A 19,165-nucleotide genomic window follows, 5' to 3' on the forward strand; every position below is an offset into this window, starting at 1 on the left:
AGTTTTAGTCCATGCTGACCATGTTCTCATTGGGTCGAAGGGTCTGTTTCCTAACTTCTGGATGCCCTGATTTTGGTATTTAAGGCCATGTCTTGTATTCAATTCCTGAGCAGGAAGGGTAGAGTTTTTCCTCTCTTGGCTGGAGAGTAGTGGGGTGTCTTACTGTGGGTTTCATTTTCGAAAACAAGCACCTAATGTTTCATGGGCTCTTTGAAGCTTACTTGCTGATGCAAAAAAAGATTTTTCCATTAGGCCACACATTGTTTGGAAAAAAATGAGGAATTATGGAGGCCTTTTTAATTCCTTCGTGGGATGGAGTGTCTGGCTAGGCAGCATTCATTGCCCATCCCTAAATGCCTGGGGAGGCAGTTGAGCTTTCTGTGGGTCTGGAGTCACCTGTTGGCCAGACCGCGTCAGGATGGCAGCAATTGGCATTTAATGCGTGCTTCAGGGCAGCCGTTGCTGCTTCTGAGCTCTCAATCCCACTGGGAGATAATAAATTTGTGAAGCCCTATCCTAAACTGTCAAACCAACAGAGAAGTTTCTTTTGTCTGCCTAATTTCAATCCAGCCACCTAGCTGCATACAAGCCAGGGAATAGAAACCAGCATTATATAATCTTTCCATCTAATGTGAAGCATCAGGGAATTTGGAGAAGAGGTAACAATGAGCGAGTTGTAATGACCTCTTTTAATCCGGGGTCCCTTTTTTTACCCTGAGGTTTAACAAATGCTTTTTCTTTAATGTAAACACCTTCCAAAAATCATACAAATTGCATCCAGTAACGATCCCCTGACTGCAGCTTCACTTATTTAGTTATTTAGGTTTGGTGGATGTAACTCTGAAATTGTGGATGAAGACTTCTTATGTGGTGGTATTGGTTGAGTGCTGAGATTGGAAAGAGGAGGAAGAATGGGTTCTTGATTTTGGTTTTCTGACTCTTAAAAAGAGATCAGAAAATCTTTTGTTTCGAACAGACCCCTAAAGACAGCATTTCCAAATTTCACACATTTCGGCAAAATGACTGGCAAGTCACCATGGAGATAATTGCTAAGATCTTTGCTGACTTGACATTGCAGCCAGAAGAAGAATTATTTAGACAGAAACTAATTGAAAGAGAAGAATACTGAACAGTGAAGGAGCTATTATTAGCTGTCCAAACGGTCGTACTAGGAAAAAGTCCTGAGTTGCTTTTGAAGGCTGTGGAAGTTTCAGAGAAAAGACCTCCAACAAGGCTACCAATGTCCGTAGTTTAAGGAGCCCATGTCCAGGGTTACGTGAATTCGGTTACGTCTAACCTCTCCCTGACAGATGTTCATCTGAAGGGTCTGTAATTTGCTGTATTTTCTCTCTCCCGTTAAAAATAGTTACATTTGCAAATTTCCAATCTTGCGGGGCAATTCCTGAACCAGTCTTTGAAGACTGTGTAGCTGACGTATTTGCAATTTACTCCACCTACGTGATAAACCTGATGTGGAAAACCAGTGTATTCTGGGATTTGTCATCCTCTAGTATTATTATTTTGATTTAAGTTCTGTTTTCTTTCTTGCACTCGCTTTCATCAGTTGCAATCCTTGATTCCTTATTTTGCTCTAATATCAGGTGCATAATCTTCCTTGACTGAAGACTAATACAAGTAGTTAAGTTTTCCAATATTCACTTTGATATTACCACATCTGTGTTTTCTAAAGAGCCCACGTTATACTTTTTGCTCCTACTTTCCTTTAGAAAACAATTGATCTTAAAATGTCTCGGATGTTCTGGTGTTTCTGCAGCCCACACTATCCTTTTTGTCTTCCTTTTTATTATTTATATTTCTCCCATTGTCTGAATTTGCATTTTTATTTGCTCTGTGTTTTTCTTTTAGCTTGTTACTTTAACTATTTTGTCAAGCGTGACTTGCTTTTGGCAAGTACAGCTTTCGCAACTTGGCATTATATATTCATCATAGAATCCCTACAGTGTGGAAACAGGCCCTTCAACCCAACAAGTCCATACCGACCCTCGACATCCCACCCAGATCCACACCCCTATAACCCACCTAGTCTACACATCCCTGAACACAAGGGCAATTTAGCATGGCCAATCCACCTAGCCTGCATATCTTTGGACTGTGGGAGGAAACCCACGCAGACACTGGGAGAGTGTGTGCAAACTTCACTCGGACAGTCGCCCGAGGATGGAATCGAACCCTGGTCCCTGGTGCTGAGGCAGCAGTGCTAACCACTGAGCCTCTGTACTGCCCAGATTATGTTTTTTTAAAAAAAAACAGTCTAGTCTGTATAGTTTTACCTGAGGTTTTGAACAATTTGCTATCATTGCCTCTAGTTCAACATCAAAGTTAATGTTACCAAGATCATCTGCAATATTTTCTAAGTGTCTCATCTTCAAAACCTTAACACTGTGCAGTTTTGAACTTTATTTGAAACTTCAATTAGTTTTCTGGCCACTGTCTTCCCAGTGTCAAAGCCTATGGCGTTGCCTTCAAATCTAACAACTCTGATTCTTATGTAATCATTTTAATACACTTTACTTAATTAGCAGCAAGTCTCCTTAACAGCACTTTGATATATTTTTTGAAAATTACCGGTGCATCCTCGGCATTTGTCAATTTACTGTTGTTTTACTTGAATACTCTTAAAGTAACCTAATTTTTAAACTATGCTGGAGCTCTTTTAACCATAGCTTTAATAGAATAATTGATTTTGGTTTCGTCTTGTCCCTGGCAGCTCACCTGATGTTAAGCTGTCTCATCTGCAGTTACTTACCTTCTGTCTTTTTTTTTTTTTTTTTTTTTTTTTTTTTGAACAGAAGCATTGCATTAGGAACCCTTCCATTGCTGGCACAGCTTCCATGCATACATCCACTTGAAAAATTCTAGTTACAGCCCTCGCTTCCCTTGATTTCCCTCTCACTATTTTGGGGTTCATGTCATTGGTACAGGGTGCCTTATTCAAAGTTACCAATATATCACTCCTTTTTAAAAAAATCATGTATAAATATATTTGTGCTTTGTGTGCATGTATCAAAGCACTAAAACTGTCCAAACCTGAGTGGATGTTCCCTTTTTCTGTCTTCAGTATTGATTTGTATAGAACTCAACGGCGTAGTGCTCGGCTGCGAGAAAAGAAAAATGAAGGCACCAACAAAGCTGTTACCCAAAAATCAGCAGAAGGTTCTCGGCTGGTGACACAGCAGGTGACCACAAAAGAGAAAATAAAGGTGTGGAGCAAGCTATTATTTAAAACTATTTACTGGGGTTTTGACCAATGTAGTAAAATTTGTAAAAGGTACTTTTTTTATTGTTGACTTATTTTTGGAAACATTTTCAGGTTTTACTTTGATTCACAAAGGAATGTCATAGGTAAAATATTGGAAACTGAGAAAATCCTTTTCTAAAATTTTGAATATTGGTAAGCATTATCACTGCCCTAAATAAGGCATTTAGGTGGTGAGACGTTGGGCTGCATCCTGTTGGAGCACTGATAACTAGACTTTACCGCCACCTTTAGCTATAATTTGATACAAGTGCAAGGGCAATGAGGCATCTGGAACCCTGATCAACAGGACCAGCAGTGAATGTCCTTAACCAGTGTGATTCAGTCTGAGAAATAAATAGTAATGGGAAAAGAAATATAATAATAAATCAAATTGATTACAGAAAGGGGGACAGAAATTGGAAAAGGAAAAATTATTTTTAAATGTCTTCAGAGCAGTTCACTGCATAAAGTAATGAAGCTGCTTTGTTAAATCTCTCCTTTCAAGGCTAGAGAGCTGATTGGCATCAGGTTTAGAATTCTCATGTACCTGAAGCTGTGTTTGTCCATTTAAAAAAAATTACAGGAAGCCAATTAAAGTGCAAGTCCTGCATGTTTCTAAAAATAACAAAGTTGTGGTCATGAAACCATCTGCGCAAAACAACATGCAAAATTTATACTTTCTTCCAGATACTTAATGATGAGATTATCAAGTTGAACAGCATCATGCATCAGGCCAGCCAGGCACTAAACTGCTGTACGGATGAAGAGCATGGTAAAGGCTCACGAGAGGAAGCAGAAGCAGAGCGTCATTTACTTATTGCTTGTGAGTAATAAGGGAATAGCAGAGAACCAAAACTAGCAAAGTGTGATTATAGGAAGGTAAAACTGCACCATAGTTTGAAATAGACCAATGGCGGAATAACTTGTGATGTTTTAATGCCCCGCAGTAACGAGTTTCTACCTGATCATGACTGAAATTGAAACGGCGATTCCCATTTTGATGCAAACTCTTGCTTTGGTGACTGAGGGTTTTTTGAATTGGTTACCTCAATGTATCAGCTACCAATTTGAGTTGCATTAAATGTGGGTGTTGCTGGCAAGGTGTATTTGTTGCCTATCTTTAATTGCCCTTGACAAGGTGATAGCGAAATACTATAGTTAATGGCGTGGATATGCCCACAGTGCTGTTAGGGAGTTCCAAGATTTTGATCCCATTTCAATGAACGAATGGTAGTGCAGTTCCGAGTCAGGGTATGTAACTTTGGGGGACAGAGGTGGAAGGAAATGATACGTGGTGGTAGTGTTTCCATGTATCTGCTGCTCTTGCCATTCTAAGTGGTTGAGGTTTGAAAGGTACTGTCTGAGCAGCCGAAATGAGATGCACGTATCTTCAGCACTATTGTTTGAAATGTGATTAGGGCACTTGGCCTTTGCAGTATCCAGTGCCTTCACCCATTTCTTGATTATTATGCGGGGTCAACTGACTTCATTAAAGGCTGGCATCTGTGATAGTGGGGAATGCTGGAGAGGCTGAGATGGATCATCTGCTTGGCACTTCTGGCTGAAGATTTTTGCAAGTGCTTCAACCTCATCTTTAGCTGGGGTTCCCCATAGTTGAGGATCCTCTTATTTGTGGAATCACCACTGCTTGGTGTTTAATTGTCTGCCATTGTTCACAAGTGGATATGGCAGAACTGCAGCATTTTGATATCCTCTGAATTTCTCCAGCATTTTTGTTTTGATCCTAGTCTGTTTGGTTGTGGGGTTGCTCATCTGTTTAACGTGCTGTTGTTGTAATTTGGTATGCAAACAGTTTTGTGGTTTCACCAAGTTGACAAACAGGATTTATGGATGTTCCTGGCATGCTGTCTGTGCTCTTCAAAAATAATACTTTAACCCTTTAAAATACCTTTGAAAATTAGTGCACCAAGTACAAGTATCATTTTAGAATCCTTTTCAAATCCTTCGACAACCTTGCCTCCTTTCCGTTTACAGGCCTGTGCTATCTGTGCTCTTCTAATTCTGGCCTTGCGCATTTTGTTTTAATTGTTTAAACGTGGGAAGCTAAAGGCACATTTACCAAGGCCCTAAGCTCTGAAAATTCCTCCCAAAGCATCTTTTTGGCTCTATCTTTCCTCTGTTTAAGACTCTCCTTAAAACCTTTCCAAGCTAATATAGAAGGGAAATTCTGCAGTTGCTATAAATCTGAATTAAAAGTGCTGGAGGAAGCCAGCAGATCTGGCAGTATCTGAAGAGAAGCAGAGTTAACGTTCCAAGACTGGTACGAATCATCTTTGGACTTGAAAGGGATTCCATGATCTATGAAATCCTACAGTGTGGAAACAGGCCCTTTTGGCCCAATAAGTCCACACCAACTCTTGGAGCATCCCACCCAGACCCATCACCCTATAACCCAGCTAATTTACGCATCCCTGAACACTTTGGGCAATTTAGCACGGCCAATCCACCTAGCCTACACATCTTTGGCCTGTGGGAGGAAACCCACACAGACACGTGGAGCATGTGAAACTTCACACACAGTCGCCCAAGGGTGGAATCAGACCCAGGTCCCTGGCGCTGTGAGGCAGCAGTGCTAACCACTAAGCCACCATGCCACCCCTTTTGGGGAGGCAATGGCCTACTGGTATTATTACTGGACTATAAATCCAGAGACCCAGGTAATGTTCTGAAACCCAGAATTGTGACAGGATTTACAATGCACATCTGGAATTAAGAGTCCAAAGATGGCCACAAATTCATTGTCAAGTTGCCAGAAAAATAACCATCTTGTTCACTAATGTCCTTTATGGAAGGAAACTGCCATCCTTGCTTCGCTTAGCCTGGCCTTGCCTTGCCTTACCTGACTCCAGGCCCACAGCAATGTGGTTGACTCTTAGCTGCCTGCTGGGCAATTAGGAATGGATGATAAATGCTCATCTAGCCAACAATGCCCTCATCCTGTGAATTTTTTTAAAAGCTGGGAATTCTACTTCTTATGCTGTAGACAGAGAGCGAGTAGGAGCAAGCAACAGATTAATGCCTTGAGCAAAATACAAAGGCACTGGTAAAGGAATGGTAGATATGTAAAATGGGTGTAAATATTAGTTGTGAGGGGGAGATAAAAGGGTCTGCTCTGCTGAGGGCAAAGCAGAAGGATAGAAATTGTAAAAATAATGGAGTGCAGAAGTCATAATCTGAAGTTGTGGAACTCTACATTGGGTCCAAGAGGCTGTAAAGTGCCTAGGCAGAAAACAAGAGTTTCTTCAACTTGCAATGAGCTTCATCAGAACACTGTAGAGGCCAAGGGCAAAAATATTAGCATGGGAGCAAGGTGGTTTATTGAAATGGCAAACAAATGGAAGGTCAGGATCATTCCTATGGACAGAGTGGAGGTGTTCTGCAAATGTAAAGGTGGCCATATTGAGCCAGGAATACATTGGACTATATTAAAAGAAGTACAAGTAAAATGCTGCTTCACCTAGAAGTTGAGTTTGTGGCCATAGATGATGAGGGAGGAATTGAATGGCTAAATGTTGCACCAACCTATGCATTCTCAGAAGGTGCCATGGGAGAGTGAGGAAGAGTGGACCAGTGTGTCTTGGAAAGAATGGGCCTTGCGAAATGCTGATGTGAGGAGAATTTGTGTTCTGTGGAGTTAACCTGCTGGAGATGGCAGAAGATGATCCTTTGAGTGTAAACGTGAGGGGACGGTGGAAAATAAGGACGAGGGAATACTGTCATTTTTCTGGGAGGGACCAAAAGGGAGAAGGCTAAATTGCAAGGGATTGAGTAGGATATAATTGAGGGTTCTGTCAACTATGGTGTGGGAAAATCCTTATTTGAGGGGAAAAAGGATGTCAGAGGCCTTCCAATGGAAGGTAGCATCATCAGAACAGAGAAACTGGAATGGAATTCTTGCAGGGAGTGTGGCGTCGGGAACAGTGGGAGGCAGCGTGCTTCTCGTAACCAAGTTTCTCTCCCCATATCACCTGTGAATCTCCCATTCAATTTTATTTGAAAGTGATTACGCGAAGCACCTTGAGTAATTTTACTTTGTTAAAGATTTTAAATAAATGAAAGTTGCTGTTAATGATATCTAATGTGGTTGAACTTGTAATGACAAATGAAATTGATAGAATGTTAAGTGGAAATTCACATTGTATTGCACTGTCATCAAATTTTTGTCCTTTCCATTTTTAAAGCTGAGAAACGTACTGCTTTGCTGACTGAGCTGAACAGACTGAAAGTAGAGGGCGATGCTGTATCCCTGGGTGGGGCAACAAAGTTGACAAAGGAGCTTGAGCCATGTCGAGGCACCATCTCTATCTCTGAACTCCGCCTTCCTTTGAAAGCTGAATTTGTATGTTCAGCCTTACATAAACAAGGTAAGGAAACACAGTGGGCAAATTACTGGTATGAAGAAGATGTTGCTAATTTCTTTATACTGGCAATTTAGTTATGTATGAAACAAGAGTTTTGTTGCTCAACAGCTAGAGTGGTTGTGGTGCAGATCTCCCCTGCTGTTTAAATATTTGTTGTGTGTGGTCAGAGATACAGCTGTAGGATTGGACTCTTCAGTCATGCAAGGACCCACAGAACCTGTAACCAGTGATGTGGAATTTCCTAGGTGGACAATTATACTTGTTAGCAAGTGACAACAATTTGTATAATAATTCTTGAATAAACATCCTTAGCTTGTTTACTATTCTCAAGTACTGTGCAGGTCAAATGTTGTGATTAAATTTGTTTTTGTAATCCAGCTTTGTCTCCAGAGGTAAAGCACTTATTTCCATGCATAATTGCTGCACAAAATGAAGATTGTTGAGAAGCACCTTAGTTTGTACCAATACCTGTTTTCAATAACCAAATTACTGCCCCTTGACAACAGTAACCACTTAGTCTTTACAGAGTTAAGCTCTAAACTGAAGCAAGTTGTACTTGTGACTGGAAGCAAAGTTGGGTGTATTTTTAACTTTTAATATTTTGTGTCAACTTTTAAACCATTTTCTGTAGCTCCAGTGAATGAGTGATCCAAAGAATGCATCCAGAAATAATAAGGTTAATTTTTAGAAAGGCTAGAGCAAATGCTGTCTCGGGCTTAAACTCGGAACATTCCCCTTTTCTTACCTTAAACTATGGAACGCCCATCCTTTTGCAAAGTAACTTCACTTTCGTTAATTGGCTATCTCAATGTGTGCTGTTTTTAAAACTTTATTTTTCCTACCATATCAGAGTTTTTCTGAATCATCTTGACCTGTAAAAGCAGACCTATAATCACAGATTAAAATTCAAGTGAAATAAAACTTAAACTGAGAAAAAACACACTGCAATACTAAAATTACTAAAATGCAAAAATGACCTTACAGAAATATTTTTCCAGTATACCTCTAAACTGTCAACAGCCAATCTTGCTGTCAGTGTGATGCATACCCTGTAAATTTCTGCTTGTATTAAGAAATATGCAACCAAACATCTAAAGCTATTAAATTTTATTTCAACAAGCATAGGCTAATCCTAATTTAAAAGTAGAGCATAGAAATTGTAATGCAGGAAATATGCTCTTTACTGCAATTTCTACTTGCCCTCCATGAGAACAAGATGATCGAACAATATTTACTCTACTCCTCGTCATCTTTTTATCTCTATCTTTTGTGCCTTTACTACCTCCTCCAATTCAGCCTATCTTGAATGTTTGTTTGTTTCTGCCTTAACCACAAAACCTGGAAATAAATTCCACAATGTCTCTAATCTGAGGAAGTTTTTCTTGTTTTTGAAATACTTAATTTCAATTTTGTATCGATGGCTTCTCATCTTAGACACTTCTTCAATCGGTGGCTATTCTTTGCTTCCATCCCTTCTTTCTATGTCCTAATCCTTTCTAATTTTTAAACATATTTCTAACATCTCATAATACATTATAATGGTGGGGATTGGTTGTGGGTGGCAGTGTCCCTTTTTTTTTCCTGTATTGTTTCTTCCCAAGTGACATTTCAGTGAATGTTTTGTTTTGCACCAGATTGGAAGCTTCAGTATCCTAAACTTGTCTCCATGATAAACGCTGCATTTTTCCCCAATCTTCCATGTCGTGTGTTACCTTAAAGAAATCTGAAATTAATCAAACATGTTCACCACTTTTGAATTTGTGGTAGCTAGTTATGACCAGTTTATCTCTCTCATAAACTTGTTGTAATTTCACCTTGGGCACTTGTTTGTTTTTTAAAAAAAAAAAGAAATTCATAGCACCAATTCTAGGCTGTCATTACCCAAAGTAATTTTGTAACAACCATTTTTAAGAGGACGGTTATGAAGACTGGGCTCCAGACCTAATGCTTAAATCTCACTCAGTATATGCATTTGTGACTAAACATCAAATATCATGTATTTGTTGATTTTTGTCATAGGGCAGTAACTTCTGATGGGCTACATGGACTTTTTTTGTGATTGTGGTGATTCTCTGTTAGCCAGTAGATTCTGGTGTAGTATCAAACTTGATGCTTAGTACAGGAATGGAAATAAATCCTTGGAACCAAGTGAGGTTCCCCCAGTAATTGTAGGTTAGTTGAATAAAATGTGGAATTATACAAAGAGAGGAGCTGTGATGTGAAAATATCAACATGATATAAATTGAGTGGAACTGGAATTATAATTGTGCCAATTAGTATCAATCCTAACTTTTAGCAGCTGCTTTGATCTCAACACTGTAAAATACACTTCAGTTCTTTCAAATCTTAGTCAATAGGTCTGATCATCTTGATTTCATTAACTTGGTATCCTGCTACCACCAGAACACTTGTAAGATGCCTTTAATGCACTAAAGCTAATACACTGGTATTTGTTGCAATCGGGTAATATTTTATGAATGTTAGTGTTTAGTTTGCTTATCAGCTACCGCCCCCTATTGCAACGCTTTGGTTTAAATACAACCCTTCTGCAAGGTACACAAAATACTTTAATTGTATCTTGAAATAAGACAGGATAAGAAGACCTTGGCTAATAGTATCAGATAAAATGTTTTTTAAACTGGAGAACAGTGGGTTAGACTTAATTTTTAAGGCCAAGACTCTAATAAACCACAAAATAGATTTCCTATAATTAAACACTAGTTGACAATCTCCCACACAGTCACAGGATTCTGCAGTAGGATGTAGTCTTTGGATTGAAGCCAAGTTCAGTTATACTCTGGTCTAGGCCTGAAACGTCAGCTTTCCTGCTCCTCGGCCTGCTGTGTTCATCCAGCTCTACACCTTGTTATTTCAGTTATACTCTGATAGGTCTGCACGAGGGATATTAATACAGTATACCTGAACTTGGCAGGGTGGTGGGGGGAGTTCCAAATTCAACCACTGATGTCCTTGAATTTGTTAAGTACTGAAAGAAAATACCAGAAAGAGCTTGTTCGTGCAAATAATATCTGGAATACAAACTATTATTTGAGTGAGAATTGCACTGGAATGTTCAAGCAGGTGGATGCAGAGCTGAAAATACCAGGAACTTTGTGTCAGATGACTCTTTCTTCACTTGACTTTTCTTGGTGTTCTTCAGGAAAACCAAGTCACTATTTCTTACTGATGATCCACTATGGTCCACATAACATTGTGACGACTCCACTAGCAACAGCAGAAGATGCTCAGCATGGTGATACCGTTACTTTCCCAACCGTAATCACACTGTGAGTTACCATTTCTTATTTCTTAAACAATGCCTCATAACATCAAAATTTAGAAAAATATCAATTAATTACATTTGTTAAACTATTAAATTTTTAAATAAATGTAGCCATTTGAGCAAGATACCAGAAATGAGTGGTTCGGTGCAATTTCAGCACAGAAAGGGGGTGTTCAACACATCAAGGCTGTCATGTCACTTTAACTGGAGCTCTGTTCTGAACTTTAGTTTAAACTAACTTTCCTTTGTAAAAAAAAAAAAAAAAAATTATCCAATTTTGTTTGAAGTCTCTACCTAAATTGCTACATCTAGAAAACAATTATCCGAGAAACCCTCTAAGAACAGGCTTCTTTTCACATCTCACTATTTTTCTAATGAGTATATCCCAATGGTAACAGACTGACCTATCAAAATAGATATTTATTCACCATCGCAATTTTTCATTTCAAACTTTTGTTAGTTCTTTCCTGAAACTATGGGAGGTGGGAGTAGGTAAATATTTTCAATGCTTCACAAATATACCCTGTTAGATTTTTAATTTTTGTAACGGTTTTGCTGTATCCTTTCCAGAGCTTTAATATATTTCCTACAATAGGCTATACAACATTATGCATAGTATATCAACTATGACACATCAAATGTCCTCTACAAATTGAAATTTCCTTTTTATAATCTCTTTGGTATGAAGCCCAGAATCCATTTGACGTATTATCCTGCTTTATCTGTCGAGAGAGTGAGCGAAATAAATGCCTGAAGATTCCTTGTATCACGTTAGTGACACTCTGTGCCTGTGCATTTCATCTGTTTGCCCGGAAACCACAAGTAGTAATATACTAGGCAAAATAAAATCTGCTGAATCACAAAATGTAACTGATGTTGCTGTCACACCTTCTAGGCGTGATATTCATTACAAATTTGAAATTGATGTGGAAGTGTACAGCCTGGTAAGCAAACCTATCTTCAACTTCTTGCTTTGTTTTTAAAACCATTCCTTTTTCACATTACAGACCTTTTTGAATCACTTTTTTTTTTGTCTTCATGCAGGCTCAGGTGACAAATGTAGCCACGTCTGAGAAGCGGAGAGTGTCGCGATCTAAGGTGATTTTGTGATGTGCTTTTTTTTTTAAAGCATGTAATCTGATCTGCTAACTTATAAACTGTGCATTTGATTTTCCTCTACAATATTTTATGCTCGATTTTTGTCTCAGACAACCACTGTTGGATCAGCAAATTCAAGTCTGAGGCTGAAAGGTGCACGTTCTAATCACTGAAGTCTAGTATTCCATCTGCCACTTCTTTGCCCTGTCTCCTCGCCTGTCCAAATCATTCTGTAGGTTTCCTGCCCCTCAACATTTCCTGTTCCTCCACCTATCTTTGTGTCATCAGGGGGAGGCGATGGGCTAGTGGTATTACACTGAGCTATTATTCCAGAGATCCAAGTAACATTGTGGGCACCTGAGTTTGAATCCCACCATGGCAGGTGAAGTTGAATTCAATAAAGATCTAGAATTAGGAATCTAATAATGACCATGAAACCATAGTCAATCATTGGGAGAAAGCTCACTTGGTTTACTAATGTCCTTTATGGAAGGAAACTGCCGTCCTCCCCTAGTCTGGCCTATGTGTAACTCCAGACCCACGTACCCACATCCTGTAAAGGAATAAACAAACTTACAGTGCCCTTCGTTTCTTCATCCGTATCGTTAATAGTAACACTGGTCCTAACACTGACCCCTTCAAAACTCTGTTAGTCACTGGCTGCTGTCCTGAAAAAGACCCTCCTTATCCCTACTGCCAGTCAGCCAATCCTCTAAGTCAGTACCTTGCCCCTAACTCCAAAGGCTTTACCTTGTCTTATTTAGCAGCCTCCTGTGAGGCACCATTCCAAAGGCCTCTTGGAAATCCAATAGGCCACGTCCACTGGCTCTTGTTTGTCTAACTTGTTTGTTACCTTGTCAAAGAATTCTAACAGGCTTTGTCAGGTGTGACCGCTCCTTGACAAAGTTGTGCTGACTCAGCCCTATTTTACCACGCACTTTTGAATACTCTTCAATCTCATGCTTAATAATGGACTCACAAATATTACCACTGATCGAGATCAGACTAACTGGCTTATAATTTCCTGTCTTAAAAAGTGTGTTACATTAGTCATTTTCCAGTGCTTTAGGACCTGCCCGGACTCCAGTGATTCCTGAAAGATTACCATCAATTACTCCACAATCCCCTCCGCTATCTCTTTCAGAATCCTGAGGTGTAGTTTTTTTCACCTTTTTCAGACCTTTCACCTTCCTTAGCTCCTTTCCCTCCGTGATGGCCACTACATTCACCCTTGCCCTCTGACTCTTGCTACGTTCTGGTATGCTACTGCTGTCTTCTATCATGAAGACTGACGCAATGTACCTATTCAGCTCGTCCACAATGTCTTTGTTCCCAATTATTACTACTACTGCAGTATTATTTTCCAGCGGTCCAATGTCCATTTTTGCCCCTCTCTCTCTTATCATTCTTGTGTCTTTTTAAAAATCAACTCTTGCAGTCTGACTAGTTTATCCTACATTTCACTTTTTTTTTTAAATTGCCCTGTGCTGGTTTTTAAAGGTTTCCCAGTAAAATTCAACACTGTATACTTTTTCTTTAGTTTTTATCCTGTCCATGACTTCCCTTGTCGCCGTCCAACAGGCTTATTTGAAATCACAAGCTTCTGAAGTGCTGCTCCTTCATCACTTCACCTGACACAAAGGAGCAGTACTTTGAAAGCTTGAGTTCAAATAAACCTGTTGGACTATAACCTGTTGTCGTGTGACTTCTGACTTTGTCCACCCTTGTCCAACACTAGCACCTCCACACCTTGTCAGCCATGGTTGACTTATCTTTCCATTAGCATATTTCTTTTACCTTGGAATGAATTTTTGCTGTGCCGCCTGAATTACCCCTAGAACCCCCTGCCACTGCTGCTCCACCCGTCTTCCATGCTAGTTCCCCCCTCATGCCTTTGTAGTTACGTTTACTCCATTGTAATACCATCGCATCTGATTCAAGCTTCTCCCTCTCTGAATTCACCCTGCAGTTTATCATATTATGGTACTGGCCCCTAGGGGTTTCTTCATCTTTCTCCTGAATCAAGACTCAGAATTGCCTGTTCCCCAGTAGGTCTATCACCATCTGCTACAAAAATAAATCTCTAGACTTCGCATTAATTCATATACTCTGCACGTTTTGAGTACAACACGTTCATCCGAGAGCAGTACAGACTTTTACCGCTGTGAAGAATGTAATTTGGCCTCAGAATACTGCCTCTTATTGCCATTAAATTTCCTTGAAAGCCACCACCCTACCCCCCACTGCCGCCGCAAGCCCTTACCACTTGAATGGCTTCCTGTACCATCCATTCTGCAGCCCTTACACCTGAGCAAGATTCCATACTGCTGAAGTTGTTTATATTGCTTCAATCAAGAGCGTATTAGAAGCTTCCAGTACACAGCCTTGTGCAGTGTGAGAGTTCTACTACTGACCTCATTGTGTTCATTAGTAATGACTATAACTTTTTTATATTGTACTAAAACATGCTAACTACTCTAAAGCAGTTAAGTAACTACATCTCCAGCCTGTCTGTATTTTGTGTAATTCTGCCTAAGTTAACACTTTAAGGGGAAAGGATGGTATCACGATATATAGTCGTTGTACATTTCGCAACATTAGCCTATCTGGGTTAAGCGTAAAAATCTGTGTCATCTGTTCAACCCTCTGCTAGTTTAGGATGCTGTATTGCTTTTACCTCATAATCTGCTGTTTGTTTTCATTTCATTATTTTCTGCAAGTAAGGACTTGCAAATTAATTGTGCTGCATGTTCTAAACTAGTTTATGACTTAACATTTTCAAAGAAAACCCTATTCCATTTCCATTTGAAATCTAATTCAAAATGGCAAGAAAAACCAAACATCCCATTCTGCCCCACATTCTCTGGGAAAAGTCAAAATGCAGTGACTTGGTGCATGTGAATTTGTTTAGGCAATTAGTATTGCTTTCTTTAGTTCTCATTTTGAAACCCAGATCTAGTGTAGAATTAATCTTCAGATTACAGTAGTCTTGATTCAGAAAGCTGCTGAAAAGTTAACATTTGAGTATTCTAGGAACAAAAGCTTGAAGCATAATATTTCTTAAGCAAAAAGTGTTTAGTCTGTAATCCATCTGTCTTGATTATGTAAAAGGTCCATCCCTTTGTCACTTGCCTGCAAATCTAAACTGTCCTTGACAAACTAAAACACAGCACATAAATTGTTAAGAAGCATTTAACTAAATTACAACTTGCAATTTTCCTTTTGGAATAATACTCCCAATGGCTGATCAGATTCTTTTGATCAGCAGCTGGTTTTATCTTTTGGAACATATGCTTCTTCTCATTCCCCCAAGTTCCAACCCAGATTGCATGTATTATTCATATAACTTGAGTACTGTTCCACTCCATGTGATGCACCTTTTATTAACCCACTAAGCAATAGTACATACACTCCATGACACTGCTGGTTGCTCAGTAAATCCATGGACTAGGGTCCATTTTGGGTGATCAGTCCATCAACAGTTCTCTCGGTTTCTGCAGCAATTGACCAATCTGTTCTATTCCATCTGCAGTGGTGAGTTACTTAGTCTTTTCTTAATACCCCTTACCTTGCTCTGACCGCCATGCCTGATTTTGACCCATTTAATTGGTTGTTAATTACATCACTGTACTGGTCAAAATCATCACCAGATGTCCAATAAAAATATGCTGCCTTCCATGTCTTTAAAAAGTTGCCTCCAATGTGTATCAATGATGAAATGTAGAAAGACCTGAATTTTACAATTGCATAAATGTCTTTCACAGTTTACGCATGGATTCAGACTTTTAGCAAAATTCTGTGGCTTGACCAATATCTTCCCAGCCTGCCTTTGTTCTTGTATCAATAATGCAGTTCTTTGGTCAGGGTGCCAGATTTCTTCTGCTTGCCCATTCCATCACCATAAGACAAACTTTGCACACAGGGTTTCAACACAATCTGTTTACGCTCATTAGCAGGGAATAAATAAGTGTGGTTATAAAATTCAAAGTGATTAATACCATACAAGAGTAAATAATGCATTGCCTTACTGTGCATAAGTGCAATATCAGAATGGAAATATGCAGCTGCAGTGATAAGGACGCTCTCCTGTTCCATGTCCTGCTTTCTTTTATCCTTGCTAATGATTTGTATGTGGAAAAACAAATCAGGATTAATCTTCCTTTTGTACTGTACAGGTTATAACTCCAAAGAAACTGCTGAACTCCATTACTGTAAGTGTATTTTTTTTAAGTGATTGTCTGAAATGTTGCAAACATTAGGTTAGCACTATTCATTGTACCTAACTGTATAGCTCCTGGACCTGTTTGGCAATCTTTGTAGCTGATTTCAGAGCAAAATTTAAGTGGGATTGAGATCCCATTATTGCTAGGTATACATTGACAGGAGTTTTGTAAGTGATCGCACAGGAATCTAGTAAATCAGCTTGAGACTTCTTTTTGATTTATACCAGAAGGAAATCGATCACATTGGCCTTTTTTTTTCCCCCCTTTTTTTCTCAGAAATCAAGCTTACAGTCGCCTGGTGAGTTAATGCAAACATCCTTTTGGTTTTTATCAAGAACGTTTTTAAAGAAAAACGTGGTGTGTAATTTATAGTGTATCACCAGATGCTGAATATGACTTTTATGCTACTTCTCACAGCAGCCGTTACCTCTCTAGAGGCACCCCAATTGTCTTGCAAAGTTTGCATAGACGAATACATATCTATTCAAATTTAAAATATAGAACCACACATTGATTGCAATGTAGAAAGGGACCATTCTTCTTTCTCTTGTAGCCTTGCTCATTTGTTTTTAAATCGGTCTAATCCCCTTTATGACTTGATTGAATTTGTCTGCTCCACACTTGGACAGTCCATTCAAATTTTAACCACTCTCTGGAAGTTTTTTTCGTGTCACTACTGTTTTTATCACTTAGTTTAAATCTGTGCTCCCTAATTCTCAATCCTTGAATGGGAATGTTTTCTCTGTCCAGGCAGCTCAAGATTTCAAAGCTCCTTTCAGACTCGAGCAAAACAGTCCCAAACTATGTTCATAAACTGGTTCCAGGGATAAGGAATTTCATTCTCATGAATCTTTTCTACATCCTGTCCAACACCTTCAAATGCTTCAGTGTGGTGCCGGCAACTGACTGCAAGACTCCAAATGAACTAGTGTCTTGTATAAATTCAACATAATCTCCTTTGTTTCATCCTTATTAAAGCCTAGGATGCTGCATGTTACTAAATTTCCTCAACCTGTCCTGTCTCATTCAATATTTTGTGCACCTATACTTCAAGCACATTTCTCTTGTACCCCCTTTATAGTTGTATTCTAAATTTTATACTGTTTCTCCATGTTCTTCCTACCAAACTTAATCACTTCACATTTCTCCATATTGAACTTCATCTGCAACCCTTCTGTGCCTTTTTGAGTTCTGCATTAACCTCTTCACCATTTATAATGCTTCCAAGGTTTGTACTGACTGCAAAATTTAGAATGATGTCCTGTGCACCAAGGTCTTTTTTTTTTTTTTTGTTGATTTTGTTTGAATATTTATGGCAAAGCAAGTTTCTTTTAGTATTCCCATGCTTAACTGCAATGAATATATACTCAGTCCTCTTTTTTTCTTTTTAAAAAACATATTTTTAAAATGTTTTTGGTCTTTTGGCTTAATGAATGCAACTGATTTCCTTGGACTTTGTGGCTTTTGCAGTAGATGTCCTGGCATAAGACTGCAGGATTTTCAAAACAAAACATTGCAATGGTACTGTAACATTAACAGAAGATAGAATAAACTCTTTGACCTCCTGGCTGAGGTCTAAATTTATCATGAGCAGTGACTTCCTGATCTCTAACTCAGTGCCATGTAGTGATTTTATCCACTGAATTGTCAAGGGCAGGTAAGGAACTAGAGTCGATCATGCATTCAGTCTTGAGTCTGTCGTATCTTTCAGTTAGATCATGGCTGATTCGTAGCCATATATCCTGCTTGGTTCCACATCGTTTGACTAATGTTTGATGTGTTTATACTTTGCTTTGCAGCCGCTAGTCCTAGTTCTGTACGCAGCAGTAAATTTGTGTTGGTTGGGTCACACAAAATCACCTTGGCATCCTTGGGAAAAGACAAGTTTCCACTTGACAAAGTAAGTCTTTGAATTTTAATACATTGATCAATGGTCTGTCTAATTGCTTATAAAATTTGTGATTATACGGTGGCTGACTAATTGTGACCTTCAGCTTTCACTTGAAGATAATTCTAATCCCTTCATACAACGAATGGTTACAGCAGAGAAGTAGGCTATTTAACATGTTGAATCTATGCAGGCCAACTGAAGGAGCAGTTACCCTGCTTTCTCCTCCATAGCCCGGCACACTCTTCCCGTTCCTCCGTCGTTCCTCTCCTCCACATCTCAGGCAGTGTCTTTCTAAATGTCAATGTGTGAAAAGGTTTATCTCCTTGCTGCCACTGCTTCTCTTGCTAATTACCCTAAGCCTGCCCTCTGGTTCATGATCCTTCCACCAATGGGAAAATTTTCTACCTATTAACTTTGGCTGAACCCTTTGTGATTTTGAATACTTCTCGGGTATTCTCCAGACTGATCTTCCTCAAAAGAGAACAGGTAGTTGAGAATAACAAACACAACCCAAAACATCAGCTTTCCTATTCCTCTGATGCTGCCTGGCCTGCTGTGTTCCTCCAGCTCCACACTTTATCTCTGACTCCAGCATCAGCAATTCTTGCTCTCTCTGGTAGTTGAGTATGATTTGCTGTAACAAATCAATGCAGGCTTTCCAAATAATCATAACTTCCAGGAAGGGATGAAATTAATCGAATTTAGCGTGTTAATTTGACTGGCCTGTAGTTGCTGCACGTATCTTTACATTGCCTTTTTCAACTAGGTTGTAATTGCAATTCTCCAATCCTCTGACACACCCCGAGACTAAATAATATTGGAAAATAATCATCCAATGGACTGCAATGTCTCTGGGTCAAAAACCAAATCAACTGGCTGGAGCCAAGGAACAAAAGTGCATTTTCTACACTCTCTTTTTCCTTTAATATCCCTGGTGCCTTATCAGCTTTTAAATATGACAGTCTTTCCAATACCATCTAACAATTTAAAACCCTTAAGTATCTGAACTGCCACCTCTTTCCTCTTTCG

General features: G+C 39.2%; 1 protein-coding gene across 6 annotated transcripts in view; it reads left to right on the forward strand.

Annotated features, from left to right (window-relative positions):
* LOC109913013 (anillin-like) overlaps nt 1–19,165 on the forward strand; it is a 58,855-nt gene that overhangs the window by 31,607 nt on the left and 8,083 nt on the right. For all 6 annotated transcript variants that reach the window (XM_048605878.1, XM_020512471.2, XM_048605879.1 and 3 more), the window contains 9 exons: nt 3,080–3,221; nt 3,947–4,082; nt 7,462–7,644; nt 10,802–10,928; nt 11,820–11,868; nt 11,969–12,022; nt 16,198–16,233; nt 16,522–16,543; nt 18,045–18,145. In XM_048605878.1, the coding sequence (XP_048461835.1) occupies nt 3,080–3,221; nt 3,947–4,082; nt 7,462–7,644; nt 10,802–10,928; nt 11,820–11,868; nt 11,969–12,022; nt 16,198–16,233; nt 16,522–16,543; nt 18,045–18,145 (850 nt within the window). The remainder of the gene's footprint in view (nt 1–3,079; nt 3,222–3,946; nt 4,083–7,461; nt 7,645–10,801; nt 10,929–11,819; nt 11,869–11,968; nt 12,023–16,197; nt 16,234–16,521; nt 16,544–18,044; nt 18,146–19,165) is intronic.

The sequence above is a fragment of the Rhincodon typus genome, chromosome 15 (genome assembly GCF_021869965.1).
Source record: "Rhincodon typus isolate 14 chromosome 15, sRhiTyp1.1, whole genome shotgun sequence".
Classification (NCBI taxonomy): domain Eukaryota; kingdom Metazoa; phylum Chordata; class Chondrichthyes; order Orectolobiformes; family Rhincodontidae; genus Rhincodon; species Rhincodon typus.